This window comes from Enhydra lutris, unplaced genomic scaffold (assembly GCF_002288905.1).
Source record: "Enhydra lutris kenyoni isolate GAN:26980312 unplaced genomic scaffold, ASM228890v2 scaffoldscaffold4, whole genome shotgun sequence".
Lineage (NCBI taxonomy): Eukaryota > Metazoa > Chordata > Mammalia > Carnivora > Mustelidae > Enhydra > Enhydra lutris.
Window position 1 is genome coordinate 48,102,744 of NW_019154088.1, and position 15,038 is coordinate 48,117,781.

A 15,038-nucleotide genomic window follows, 5' to 3' on the forward strand; every position below is an offset into this window, starting at 1 on the left:
TTTTAAAGCATTTTGATTTTTTTTTTTAGGTTTTATCCTTGAGCTAGATATTTTTATAGTTGCAATCATAATATGTGACAATTTTACCTCCTTCCCACTTAACACTATACCATATACCATTTCACATGTTGCCACCATCAATAAATGTTACTGGCTCCATAAATATCCCACTGAGTGGGTTATCATAATTAATTAAACATTCCTGTTCCTCTATTTTTGGACATTTAAGTTCCTCCTAATTTTTTTTGGCAGTTCATCCATTTATTATTGCTGATGTCTTTCTAATTTTTTTTCTTGTGGTAAAATGTACATACAAAATTTACAATTTTAGCTATTTTTTAAAAACGATTTTATTCATTTATTTGAGAGAGAGACAGAGATAGTGACAGAGATAGTGAGAGAGAACAAGCAGGGAGGAGAGGGAGAAGCACACTCCCTGCTGAGCAGGAAGTCTAACATGGGACTCGATCCAGGACCCCGGGACCACGACCTGAGCTGAAGGCAGACGCTTAACTGACTGAGCCCCTCAGGTGTTCCAACCTTAGCTATTTTTAATCAGATAATTCTGTGGCATTAAATACATTCATATTGTTGTGCAACTGTCATCACCATCCATTTCCAGAATTGTTTTTATCTTTCTGAACTAAAACTTTGTACTTATTAAACAGTAACTCTCCATTCTCCCCTCCCTGCTGGCCTCTGGCAACACCACCATTCTATTTTCTGTCATTATGGATTAGACTACTCCAGGACTCTCATGTAAGCGGAATCATACAATATTTGTCCTTTTGTGACTGGCTCATTTCATTTAGCATCATGTCTTCAAGGTGTTTATCCACACTGTAGCTGATGTCAAAATTTCCTTCCTTTTTTTTTTTTTTTCTTAAGATTTATTTATTTTAGTGAGCGAGCACAAGGGGGAAGGGCATAGGAGGAGGGAGAGTGAAACTCAAGCAGACTCCATGCTCAGCACAGAGCCCAATGCAGGGCCTGTGATCGCAACCCGAGCTGAAACCAAGAGTTGGACACTTAAACTGACTGAGCCACCCAGACATCCTGAATTTCCTGAATAATATTTCATTGTAGGTACATACCACATTTTGTTTATCCATTCAATCATTGAGGGATGCTTGGGTTGCTTCTACCTTTGGCTCTTGTGAATAAAACTGTTATGACCATGGTTATACAAATATCTGAAAGTCCCTGTTTCACTTCTTTTGGGTATATACCCTGAAGTAGAATTGCTGGATCATATGCTAATTCTATTTTAGTTTTTTGAGAATCATCATACTGTTTTCCATAGCAGCTGCACCATTTTATATTCTCATTAGCAATGCACAAGGGTTCCAATTTCTCCATATTCTCACCAACATTTATTACTATCTTTTAAAAAAAATAATAATAGCCATCCTAATGGATGTGAAGTGGTATCTCATTGTGGTTTTGATTTGCATTTCCCGAATTACTAGTGATGATGAGCATCTTTTCATATGCTTATTGGCCATTTGTATATCTCCTGTGGAGAAATGTCTATTCAAGTCTTTTGCCTATTTTTTAACTGGGTTGTTTTTTTGCTTTTGACGCACAAAATTTATAAATTTGCACGAAGTCCAATTTATCTACCTTTTCCTTTGTTGCCTGTGCCTCTGGTGCAATATCCAAGAAACCATTGCCAAATCCAGTGTTGGGAAGCATTTGCCCTCGTGTTTTCATCTAAGAGTTTTATAGTTTTAGTTCTTACATTTAGGTCTTTGGTCCATTTTGAGTTAATTTTTGTATACGCTGTTAGGTAATGGTCCAACTTCTTTCTTTGGCATGTGGATAGCCAGTTTTTCTGGTGTCATTTGTTGTAAAACTGCCTTTCCCCATTGCGTAGTCTTGCCACCCTTGTCAAAATCATACTGTTTTCATTATTGTAGATTTGCAGTAAGTTATATAATCAGGAAGTATGAGAACTCTAGTTTTGTCCTTTTACATGATTGTTTTTGCTCTATGGAGATTCCTAATCTTTTGACAGATGATTTGTTCCCACTTTTTCACTTTTAATAAATTAAAATAAAAAATAAAGTATAGGATTTGAAATCTGCATATCAGAACTGGTGAAAGAAATCAACTTTGATGTGAAGATCATTTTTGTGATTTTGGCGGGGAGAGGTGAGACCAAATTTAAAATTCAGTGATAGACTTATTTTCTTCTGGCATCTAGTATTCTGTCAAACCATCACCCGTATCTGTTGGTCTGGGCTCATGGAATGCAAATTATTTTATTTTATTTTTTTAATAAAAAACAAACAGGAAGATTAAGTTTTTGCTTCTTACAGGGAGAAAAAACACAAAACACCCAAAAGTATATAAAAAAAAAAATCCAGGACAGGTGACCTACTGCTAATATGCTACTCCTGTCTGCCATTTTAGGTGTAACTAAATTGTTCCCAGAAAATGTGTTGATATTTTGGTAGCCAGTGCATGAATGCTTCTAGACAGCAGAAGCCTCAGCAGTGGCCAATCACTATCCAATGGGCATCTGTCCTAGGACTGTGCATACCTGAGTGGTGTGCAAGTCTGCACCAGGCATTGTAACCCAAAGTGAGTCTGCTGAGGCCAAATAGACTTGAATTGTTGTGTTTCTTTTCCAGAGCATACAGATCAATGATAATTTTATGACCTAAATGTACTGAAATAAATATGATAATCAGGCCTCATAAAATTCTACATCTGCCTCTATAAATTTCTTTTTTTTTTTTTAAAGATATCATTTATTCTTTTGACAGACAAAGATCACAAGTAGGCAGAGAGGCAGGCAGAGAGAGAGGGAGGAAGCAGGCTCCCTGCCGAGCAGAGAGCCCGACGCGGGGCTCGATCCCAGGACCACGAGACCACGACCCGAGCCGAAGGCAGAGGCCCAACCCACTGAGCCACCCAGGCGCCCCTGCCTCTATAAATTTCCTTCTCAAGCAAGATTTATTTGATGCTGAAGAAGCTGTCTTGAATGTCAGGGCTGTCCAGCTAATCTTAAGAAGTTTCACTGTAGTGAAGAGTTGGTACGTTTCAGTGGGGGTTTGCCATTGGCTCCTGTATTCCATGGTTCAAGCTTCTTGGGATGACTCAATATCCCTGAGTTCCTGGCTCTCAACTCCCACTGTTGCAACAATGCATTTGGCCCATCTTTTTACATTTTAATCAACCATTTCACAATGATCCCATTAGCCTGTGATAAAAATCACTACTAAAAATTCAACTACAGGGTTCCCAGAAGCAGCACTTTCGGTTGTATTGTAATTGACATCTAGTTTCTGAATTAATTTGGCAAGATTTCCCATCCTATGAAATCAGCCAAATAATTAGATCTTTTAAGAGTATAAATATATTTTCTCTAGTTGAATGTTTGCATTAGCTCTCTTACTTGTTCCCTTCTTCATTCTGTGTTATTTCTACTACTATTATTATTTATCTCACGTTATATTTTCTGTGGAAAACAATTCCTAGGAAGCTAGGCCAGGTCACTTTTCCTTTGAGGTCTACATTTCTCTGCAGTTGCTCTGATGCTCCGGAGAAACGGTTGGCACCATGTTTGCAGCTGGCTAGTGATGACTTCCTTTTCTTAGGAAGGAAATGTGCAAGTTGCAAGAGTGACACAAATAGGGACTGGGGAAAAAAAATCTCCCTGCTTTCATCTGCATTATGGCCTGAACCAGCTCTCTGGGGACAATGAATTAATCTTTAGTTCATAGTTTCAGAGAAGGCTTTCACAATCTTATTCACAATCTTATTAACAGTCCCCATCTGTTCAGGATGGCAAGTCCTATTGATCACTTGAATGTTTTTATTTTGTTAAGTGGCAAATTTATTAAGGTTATTCTTTGGGTCAAGATGTGTCACAGACACCTATTCAGAAAAAATGAATTTCAGAATAGACTGGTGTGTTCCTCTGAGTGCTCAAATTTTTTCAGTAGCATAGAGTAATCCATGATAGCTTATGTGTAAAATTTTGTTCTTCCTGTCCACAACTACATTTTCCATCCCATCTCTAGTAGACCAATCTCTTCCCTCCGGCACAGCTCATGTAACACAACCAGCAGCAAGATCTGAAGTTAATTAAAGTGAATTTCATTATTTTATCCAATATGACCTTGACACCCTTTCTCTGCCTCCATTCACCTCTCTATCTTATGTGTGTGTGGCTCTTTAAAATATTTTCTTTATTTATTCTTTTTAATAAATAGTTTCACTCATACTATTTTTTCTCTCATCATGGGGTCTACAGGGATACCACTAATGAATTTTTAGTCTAAGTAAACACTTCTCTCTCTTCTATTCTGAGAAATTCTTTCCTAAATATAATATACAACTTCCCATCACATCTTAAAACAGTTTCTCCCAAATATAAGGTAATCCTTTTTTTATATGTAAGGTACAAATAATCTCAAGATGCAAGCCAGAAGAATTTATTCTTCACAGGTTCTTTTGATCAGTGGGAGGAGGTTCTGCATGTAGCATCATTCCTAAAGCAAGATGACCAACTAATGCTTGGAATGAACTCATTTGTGAGTTACAAGTGAAGTGCTTTGTCCATGAGATTTGTCCAGTAAAATAACAAATTTTCTTTTTTCCCCCCTAGATTAGGATATTATCTCCTATATTATCATTATATTCACTGAAACTTAGAGGCATTTAAATTAAGGAAGAACATCTTTAATTTCTCACATGCCACCATTCTCCCACATGATTATAGGAAATATTTCCCCCTTCTCTTGATACCACTCTCTGTACTAATGTCATTAATTTACCCACATAACAACTACTCATTTCAAAGACCAGTTTTGAGGCTTTGAGTTTTTAATCAAGAAAAGGATAATTTAGCCCTATTAAATAAATAAAATATGTACCTGTTTTGAAGAAGGCTTGAGTTTTTAACAGAAAAACTGAACTTCCTATTTCAAAAGTGTGAATGCCACCCATAGCCTTATCAATAAACTTTGAGTGGAATATGCAAAACCCACTCTTAGTATGTAGAATACTACATCCCTGTACAAAGAAGTTAATGAAGGAATACAAGTCGCTTGGAGAGATACACATATTGGTGTGGTCCCACCCACACAGGAGAACATTTACTGTTTATGGTGGGCTGCGGTTAAAGTGATGCATACAGCATGGTATTTTGTAGGCTGTGGGGTGCAGGGAGACACAGTAGATGACTCGCCCATATTCAAAGTGTGTGTTTAGTGCCCTCTGGAGGTAAGGAATGTCACTCATGTCTGAGTTAAGGTGTTAAAGGTCTGTGACTGCCCTCCATTGACATTGCCAAAGTGGGTAATGAGTGTTCAGTGTAAGGACCTATTTAGCAAGAGGCTTTCATTAAAGTTAAACTGTCCCTGCTTCCCTTCCCCCAGGGGATTCACTTTAAAACAAGTCCTGGAAACCAGCTTCAGGTAACAAAGTCCAGACACAAGGGTGGGTCAGGCCAAGTGGAGACATCCGATCAGTAGGAGGTTGCATACTGTCTCCCTAGCTACCAAGGAGTAGGGGCCCCCACCCTTTGGGAACCCTTTTTGGCACCAATCCTAATCAAGGTGTAATAGGTTGGGTCAAATGTCTACTAGGGTAAATTGTAACTCAATTGGTCACCTAGCATCGCTATGGAGTTGCCTGTGTGTTACAATCTCATTGGCCACCTGTGCATGGCCAGGCCCAACCTCATGGCCTTTGCCCTTAAAAGCTAGACTGTGAAACAGAGAAGGGTCGCCCTCTCCTGTTAGAGGTGCGGCCCCGAGCGTTCGGTTAGATTCTTGATGCTTGGCGCGAAATAAAGCTTTGCTTGACCTTCGCTTTGTATCAGTCTCGCTCCTTTAATCACGGACCCATTATTGGGGCATAACATTCAGAGGAGTGTCCCCTAACTTTGGTGAGCTCCAGCTGTATGTGGTGGCATCCTGGTGATCCCATAGGGACTCTGCGTACAGTCCCTCTGTGACTTTTGCTCCTATGTGGTATGTAGCAGGGAATCACAGCATTTGCGAAATGAATTCCCCATTAATGATATAGCCTTATAATCAATAATAATTGTGGTTAAAATTTTAGAGTTGGTCCCCCCAAGGGCAGTCAACGTTTCAAGTGTTCCAGTGTGCTTAATATTTCCAAATGTCTTCATTGTAATGGACTTACAGAACTTATTGCCAGTAGTTTTATTGGGATTGAGCTGATTATTGGCATAAATTTGTTGCTTTTTCTTTCTAGTAAGGGCTGTAGCCTGTCAAATCCTATCTAATTACTTAAAGTTTTGTGAACTTGGGTAGGTCTGTCTTCCACCCTTTCTCCCTCCATCTTTCTTCCTTTCTTTCCTTTCCTTTCCTTTCCTTTCCATTTCCTTTCCCTTTCTTTGCCTTCCTTCTTCCCTTCCTCTTTTCTCCTTCCTTCTTTCCTCCCTCCTTTCCTTCTTTTCTTTCTTCCTCCCTCCCCCTTTCTTTCTCTCTCTTTCTTTGTTCCTTCCTTTCTTTTCTTTCTTTCCTTTCTCTCTCTCTCTCCCTCTCTTTCACTCTCTTTCTTTCTTTCCTTTCTCTGTCTCTCCCCCCTTTCTTTCTTTCTTTCTTTCTTTCTTTCTTTCTTTCTTTCTTTCTTTCCCATCTCCTAGCCCAACCTAAGTCAAAGGATTACTAGCCTGTTTTGAAGCAATGGCAAAATAGCCTAAGGAAGTAATTTGACAAGCCAATAATGTCCCTAGTGTAAATCTGTACTCTGAATGAAATGACCATATAATTCATTTTTCTAAATAAACGTAATGGAAACACGACAGGCAATACATGGCAAATAATAATAAAGACAATGATGCTAATAATGATAATAATTCTAACAAAACCCAACAATATACTTGGATCCAAAGTCAAACATTTTATATATGGTTACAATTGGATGTGGAGGTCATCTGTAAAAATAAAATGTTGTAAGAAACAGCAAACTTTATCATTTTCTTTTAGCATTCTCACTGGATAATTTTGTTGGTACATTCATTGGCCACCCACATGTGGAAATTAAAGATTAAATTTTTTCAGAATTTTTTTAATAACTATAACTTTTTTCTTCCAGAAAATCTTAGAATTGAAAGGTAACCAAGAAGACACCTGTCACCTTGTACTATTCAACATATGAATTTACTCTAAAATATTGGAACAAATATACATTTAAGATGACTGTAGAATTATTTCAAATTCTGAGTGTTACATAAATAAAAATCATTCTCAGAAATGTTATTTGTAAGTTTCATGAGAAAAACACGGATCTCACTAATGGCACATTTAAGTATTGTCACAAATTCCCTGTGAGGATATTTTAAGGCCTTACTCAGGTCAGGAAGGCCCAGGAAGAATGGTCACAAAACATACAGTGCAAATAAGACACCAGGGGATTGGGTTTACAGTGCTTATTGTGGGGATTTTGCCCACGTTGTCCCAAACACGAATCAGTAGTATTTCTTGAAAGCTCGAAAGCATTTTTTCCCCTTCAGTAGCTTTCTGACATTTGATTAGTTTACCACATCCCAAAACTAGATATTTGTCTCCCAGTGTTTTTTTTTTCAAACCACAGAATAATATTAAACAAAATTTCTATTTCAAATATTCCTAAAATATGGTCACAGCTGCATACATATGTCTCCAAGCCTTTTTTTTTTTTTTTTTACTAATTTTAAAAATAGCTCACCAAACTTCGTGAACTATTTCATAGGATGATCAATTAAAAACACAAGCCACTCTCCTAGGTTCAGAGACAATCACACCTGTGTATAGATGATTTCTATATGACGTACTCTGGTATTATGGACCGTAAGTCCCTAGGAGCACTTCTTCAATATGCTGGGTGCCAGCACATTTCTAGGCATCCTTTCAGGGCTAACAACATTTCCCGAGGACTGCCGGAAGTGCTGGGCAATGCTCTGTGAGGTGACCACCGCTCCTGGCCTGATTTTACCCGCAGGTGAAAGTAACTGAGCCAGAGACTTGCCCACAGTTGGAGACCTAGTAAGTGAGGAAGTGTGTCCTCCCACCCCGCTCTCTGTGACACAGAAGCTGGGCTCTTCACCTCTCAGCTGCAGCTTGTCTCAGAACCAGAACCATCCAATCTGCTCCAGCAATCAGTGCTTTCAGAGAGGGGCCTGAGGAGATCATAAAGACTCTTTATACACACTCCCTTTCCAGCATCCCAGGCCTTTTGGATTGCTCAAGAAGAGAAAGTTGCCAGAAAAGTACACACACAACTCTCCTCTTTGTCAGTGAAAAGCAGGCCCCTAGAGAACTCTGCCAAAGGGGAGCGGAAGACCATAAGATTATCCCTGCCCGACTGTGAGTGATGGGTCGGCCAACAAAGACAGAAAGAAGTACTGTGCTTGGCGAGGGCTGTCTATAAAAGGCCAGTCTTTTCTCACAGATCTGAGTAGCAACAGAAATGACAAGAAAGGGGAACGGCAGGAAGAGAAAAGCAGAGGGAGGGAGACTTGGAGGCTGGCGTCCATGGTCCGGGTGTCGGCGCTGCTGGCGGTTTTTAGCAGTGACATACAATCTGCTGAAAACGGCGGAGAAACAAATCGCTCACGACAGAAGACAGAACAGCTTTGCTGCCGTGGGGGACAACCAGCCACCTGCCTCTTGTTTCCTCGGCCCTTCGGGATCTGGGGCAGGGCACTCCACGAGGGGCAGGGCGACATGAGAGCAGGCAGCTGCCTCTGCTCAGCGGCCCTGGGTGCATCGGTGTGTCCCGCTGGGACAGGTCACCTGGACAGACAGACTGTCGCCCCACGTGGAGCCTGGGCAATGAGCAGCAGCCGTTCCTGAGGGATCTCTCTCTCTGTGTCCCCAGCACAACCCTCAACGGATTTTCACACAGTCCCATCCCACAGGGGCAGCAGGGGCTCAGGGGGCTCTCGTGCCCCTCTGCTGCTGTTTGATATGCATAAATGATGCTTTCTCAATCTGCGATTCCCTTTTCGGTCCAGATCATCGCCCTTCTGCCTCTCCCAGGTAGGAAACCTGCAGTGGCCACCATAGGCCCTGTACGATTTATCACAAATGGTTTAAAGATACCAAGAAAGTGCCTGCAACAACTTAAAAAAGAGATTTCTACTGAGGAAAAGTTAACACTTGGTGACTACATACAAAAATGGTGGGTCTACTATTTAGAGGGAAAATCCAGCCGTCCAGCTCATTTCCTGCAGACAGCTGGGGTTTTCCTTTAGAGAGCTCTATGGGATTCAAGTGATATTTGAGCTCCACCATGACAAAAAAGGTTCTAGGTTTCTGAAGGGTGTGAAATGAAGGGCTTAGTAATGTTAGAGCAGGTGATGGAAACAGGTTTGAGTTTGTTCTAACATGAGCCTAAGAGGATCTTCCAATTAGAGGCACCACTAAGAAACAGTAATGGCGTCTCTGGAAGGAGTGTTATCATCGCCAGCCTTGGCTTCCTGTCCAAACCAACAGGCTGATGTTCTAGGAACGTTAGAGCCCTGTGCACTTTCCTTTCCCAACTCCTGCTTCAGATTTAACTTCAAGCCATGCAATTTTCTTTATCAAGGCATCTGCTGTGCCTCTCCTTGATAAAAGGGCACCGCAGCTGCCTTGTCAGGACCGTTCAGAGAGCCGTGGCCCTCAGAGGGTGTCAGGCCAACAAGCTTCATCACGGGGCATAGCCCCCAGGAGCTCTTCCAGGCTTGGACCTTGTTATCCCATCTCTGCCTCCTGCCTGGTGCAGTTCCACAGGTCCTCTCAGAGGGACACCTGAGGCAGGGGAGAAAGGTTTCTATTCCCGCCACATGCTCTGTATTTTGCAGCAGGTGGGCTGTGGAAGAGGGAGCCTTGTAGAAGAGGAAGCTAGATTGGGGTTTTCTAACTGTTGGAGAAAACTTAAGCTTCCCTGGGGAGCGGTTGTGTATCTGGCCATTTGGCCCCCTGCCTTCTGGCAGCGACCTCCCCCACCCCCCACCCCAGAGCTTGCGGTCCTGGTGTGTGGCTGGGGCACAGAGTAAAGTTGGAAGGTTGGTGATTCTGCCACTCAGGGCCCAGCATTGCCAGTCTTACCATGGGTCTTGTCCAGGACTCATGCCCTAGTTAGCAACTAGTTTATTGCGTTGTTTCTGGTCACCACAAGATGGGTACTGGCCCAGCCTGAAGCTTCCCCGCCACCAACCTTGAGCCCCAAATCTTGTAAGCTGTGTTTTCTTATTTCTTCATTTTGAAACTCTTCTTTGGTCCTCTTACTGGAATCCCATTCGTTTAGAAATGGGGCCTTTCCTTGTTCTTCAACAACTACAGCCTGTTCCAAATCTCCTGGGGTATCTGATGTTTATGGGGCCTTTCACAAGCTCCCCTGAGGTTGTATACGTTCTCTGCTGCCCACTATCGAAGCTCCCTGATGTTGACTGCCTAACTGCACTAGAGAGGCTATAGTCAGACCTCACCTCTCTCTTTGCCCTCATCAGGCCAGCACTGCATACCCCTTATCCTCCTCCCACTGGTAGCTACCCTGGGGCTTATGGCAGAGCATGTGGACCTCTCTGACTGCTTGCTTCTGAGTTCCCTCCTGCTGGGTCCTTCCCATCTCTTCAGCCTGCTCTCACATCTTGTTGCCCTGCTCTAAAGGGGCAATGGATGGGGTATCAGATGTCTCTAAGAGGACCGATGTTTTTGCCAATGGGGGCCTAGACTTGTAATCAATTGATTTCACAGTGTGATGACAAAAATCCGAGCAGCTGTCCAGTTGCACTTTCCCATTCTCTATTCCTTATTATTTTTCTCAGTGCCTGTTACTAAATACTGCATATTTTACTTTCTTGCTTACTGTTTATCCCTTCTGGTGGAATATAAGTCTCACGAGGGCAGTAATTTTTATTTACCTAATTATGTCTATACCCAGAGCAATTCTTGGGGAGTCACTCAATAAACATCAGTGAGGTAAATGAGGGTGTGCATGGTGAATAAAGGGATGCTGGCTCCCTGCCCTCTGGGCCACTGGCCACCCAAGACTGTGGGCATCTGGCCTACTCATCTAGCCTGTCCAGCCTGGCCCTGGGAGCCTGGGCTCCTCAGCTTTCTGCCCTCCCCACAGCACAGCACTTACCTTCAGCTTGTGCTCATGCTCCTTGTTGACACGTGCAAGCAGCTGGGCTTTCCTTCTGTTGAGGGCGTCGATGAGGGCATCACATTGGGCCACTAGGCAAGCCTCAAACTCCACACTGTTCTCCTGTGTGAGAGAGCACAGGTCTTAGCCCCAGTGTACCTGGGCTCCTTGGGCTGTCAGAAAAAAACAGAGCTCCCCTGTCCATTTGTGTGATGGAAATCCCTGCCGAAGGAGACGGAAAGGAACTCTGTCTACAATGCACATTTGGCATTTTTTTAAGTAACTGGATAAATTTCACTCCACAGTGGTAGTGTTCCCTTGAATTTTACATTGAAAAGTATAAATAGTACTTAATAAATTTATTTTTATCAAAAGGAAATCATCTCCACGGTTCACATTATATTGTGTAAAATAAAGCTTAGTTTGTTGAACATAAAGTTAGAGTTGACCATAAATCATTCTGAGGGCTGGCATATGTCCACTTATGGATGGTGGAAGGTGGCATTTGGAGAGGTTGGCTGCCTGAACGTGTTGGGTATGGTGGAGGCATGAGAGTTAAAGAATTATTAAATTCAAGAGGAGAGAGAAGAAAGAGGACAGCAGTGGTCTTCAATATTAAACAATAATCCAATGACAATAGAAGTTTAAAGAATAATCATGGGCAAAAGTACTTGCTCCTTTCATTAAAGAAGGCAAATAGTTAATGCACATAGGGCGTCAAGAACAATGAGTATATGTAACAGGCATCACCCAGCTGTAAAAGTCAAGCCATGAACCAACCGCTTGTTGGAGAAAGTAAACCATATTCTAAATGAATTATAGCTTCTTCATGATGTTTAAATTGAATGCCAGATCTAACTATTTACTTGATTTAAACCTGTACAAGCTGTAGACATTTTTTTCAAGCAGTTCTCTCCCAATTCATAAGCATTCATGAACAATCATCCTTTCAATAAGTTACATATGTAATTTTGAGAGTCAAACCATAATCTGCAAAACAATTGTAATTTATAGCAAATGAAAGATGAATACTCACATATACACAAATAACACTGAAAAAATAGCATCCAACTGGGTCGATTGTAAGCTTTTGGGGGCTGGCAAGGAAAGAACAGCTTAGCCTTTCAAATTTTAATTTATTCCCAAAGTCAAAAAGAACTGTGTCTCTTTTTTTTTTTTGTAAAGATTATTTATTTATTTATTTGACAGACAGATCACAAGTAGGCAGAGAGGCAGGCAGAGAGAGAGAAAGGGAAGCAGGCTCCCTGCCAAGCAGAGAGCCCGACGCGGGGCTCGATCCCAGGACCCTGGGATCATGACCTGAACCGAAGGCAGAGGCTTTAACCCACTGAGCCACCCAGGTGCCCCAAGAACTGTGTCTCTTAATATGAGGACATACTGATAGGTATCTGATAACTTCTCAAATGCAAGTCATTTTTCATTTAAGGTGTGCATTAGTAATTGCTAGAGCAATGACATCTATATATGAAATTTCAGCTTTCATGACAATTGCTTTTGAGTACTCAGAGAAGTCCTATAGAAAACATCATTTAAGAGCTCTCCATGTCCCATGCAGGATAACATTGGGAGGATAAGTGCAGCCTTCTTGCAGGTTCTGATGTAGAGAAGAAAGAAAGCTTTGCTCTGATGAAGAGGTGGGGTGCAGAGGCAAAAGCAAAGGAGGGACTGACTGATAACCTCTGTTGCTCTGGAAAACAGAAGGAAGTGTATGGGTATTAGGTTGTTAGGCAATCAAAAGTTTTAACATGAGCATCCATGCAAAAAAGGGTGAGGAAATCAGTGTGAGATGCTTTGAAAGATTGGCCTACATTTAAAAAGATATTTCTACCTCGACATGGGTTAAATATTAACTCAGAAAGCAATTTACTAGAGGCCAGAGTGAAGGTTATTTCTGTGAGGCAACCTCAAAACATAAGAACAGTAAACAGAGCAGAAGGTCATTATTTAAGCATCTCATGTAGTTTATGGCTTCCCTCCTTTAGCAATAGTGGAGAATTCATGAACTCTCAAATGCCAGCTGATCTGTGGGTCATGTCCAAATAGAGCAATCTGAATTTATAGCTACCGGGGGGGATCTTGTTTGGAAAATATTTAAGCATCTAAGTGGAGAAGAAGCATTACTACATGCAGGAAGTAAGGACAGAGAGAAGAAGGAAGGGAGGAAGGGGTGAAGGGAAGGAAGGAAAGGGAAACCATTGGATAAGATACAATTATGGCAAGATGTTTTGGGAGCCTGGAGAGTTTAAAAAACTAAACAATTATGACTCCAACTTCACAAAAAGGCCTCTTTCTAAATCCAGAGTAGTAGAGAATTAGGACCTCAGTGCCAAGGACAGGAATTATTTGGAAAACCAGGTTGTGTAGCTGGCTTGTTGGCAAAATATAACCACCTTGAGAAGCGGGTACATTTGAAATTGGTCTGAACATTTGCTTGTTTTCGAAGAGACAGAGCAGAAAAATAATTGGAATTTCCCCCACAACACAGAAAAGTAGAAGAAATAGACAAACTTCCCCACGATGCAGCAATATCTGAACCCATGGGGTTTGCTTTCTGTCTCAGGTGCTGCCGATACCTGGATCTGCTGGACCATGTTGCGGAGCTGCACCAGAAACTCCTTGGCTTCCTTGGCCCTGTCTGAAAGCCCGTTCAGCGCCTGGGAGAGCTGGCTCTGCAAAGATAAAGAAGGAAACCATGGAGCTGTAATCACAGGAAGTAGCAGCGAGGTTGTACAGAGTCATTTCAATCCAAGACCCAAGAGTCCTCAACCTCCTCAGATTCTTTTTGTCAGAGCCTGGGACAGTTAGCCAACATTTGTACATGAGGATTCTGGTATTAACAGCATCCAGACCCCTTCCACAGGCTCCTGAGAACTTTCTCCTCTGAAGCAGGGTCAACTCCTGGCCATTGCAGAGGCCCTCACCAGCTGTATCTGCATGGAATTTCCTCATCTCATTAATTTGTTGATTAATTCAGCAATAATTTATTTAATTTGAAATTAAGAGAAAACTGTGAGTTAGATGATTTGGTAATTGTCAAAATGATTTAGGCTGAAGTGTTCTTGGTTTGGGCCTGGGGCCGGAAGAATAGAGAGTCAAGAACAGGAGGAGGGAAGGAAGGGTTAGCGCACTGGTGTGATGCTCTGGGGCCACTTCAGTGTAATGACAGATACAAAAGCCACGATCACATTCCTCCTCATCAAGGTCACCTTTTGGCTTCCAATTACAGCCCTGTTACCGTAACTCCTCTCCACTCCCAAACCAAGGCAGACTCTCTTCCCAATTTTGCACACTGTCCTGTCCACATGGGATGCAATTCTGCTGGGGGGCCAAGGGTGCAAGTAAGACCTTGCTTTTTCTCCAGCCTCCCTGCCTGTCGGGGTGGCAAAGAGACACATTGGTAATTGATGAGACTGGAGTGGAGCTTGGCTGGGGGTGGAGAGTAGTCTGAGGAAGCTCTTGGTTTTCTGCTCACTTGAGACCAGTGTGGCTGGTGCAGCCTCTGCCCTTGTGTTCCCAACTTTATGGCAAATGTCTTATGATTCTCCTTGAGAAGATCAACATAGTAAGGGAGGAAGGGTAGAAGAAGAAACAGTCTGGGTTCCAGGGGCAGCTTTGAGCAGCCAAACAACACTTGAAGTCTCCTACCACTAGGCTTCTTGTCTATGGGGAATATTAACTTAAATTAAGTAGTTAATTCAATTAGTTAATTAACTAATTATCAATTAATCAATTAATTAGTTAATTAACCTAGTTAAGTTCCCGTACTGGGGTTTCCATTACTTGCAGCCACTACCATTGTACTTGATGCAAAAGTTCTTCTCCTAAAAGCCTGGGCATAACCGCCCATCTCTCCAGGAAATCACAGAGACAAACTCCTTATCCCCAACACCTTTGAAGACTAAAACCTACTCCCTTCCTTG

At 41.9% G+C, this 15,038-nt stretch overlaps 1 protein-coding gene across 1 annotated transcript in view; it reads right to left on the bottom strand.

Annotated features, from left to right (window-relative positions):
* Positions 1-15,038, bottom strand: part of LOC111162421 (E3 ubiquitin-protein ligase TRIM9) — a 107,078-nt gene that overhangs the window by 33,324 nt on the left and 58,716 nt on the right. Inside the window, exons 2-3 of the mRNA XM_022526831.1 lie at positions 13,692-13,787; positions 11,098-11,220 (exon numbers count right to left, since the gene is read on the bottom strand). Coding sequence (XP_022382539.1) covers positions 11,098-11,220; positions 13,692-13,787 — 219 coding nt within the window. The remainder of the gene's footprint in view (positions 1-11,097; positions 11,221-13,691; positions 13,788-15,038) is intronic.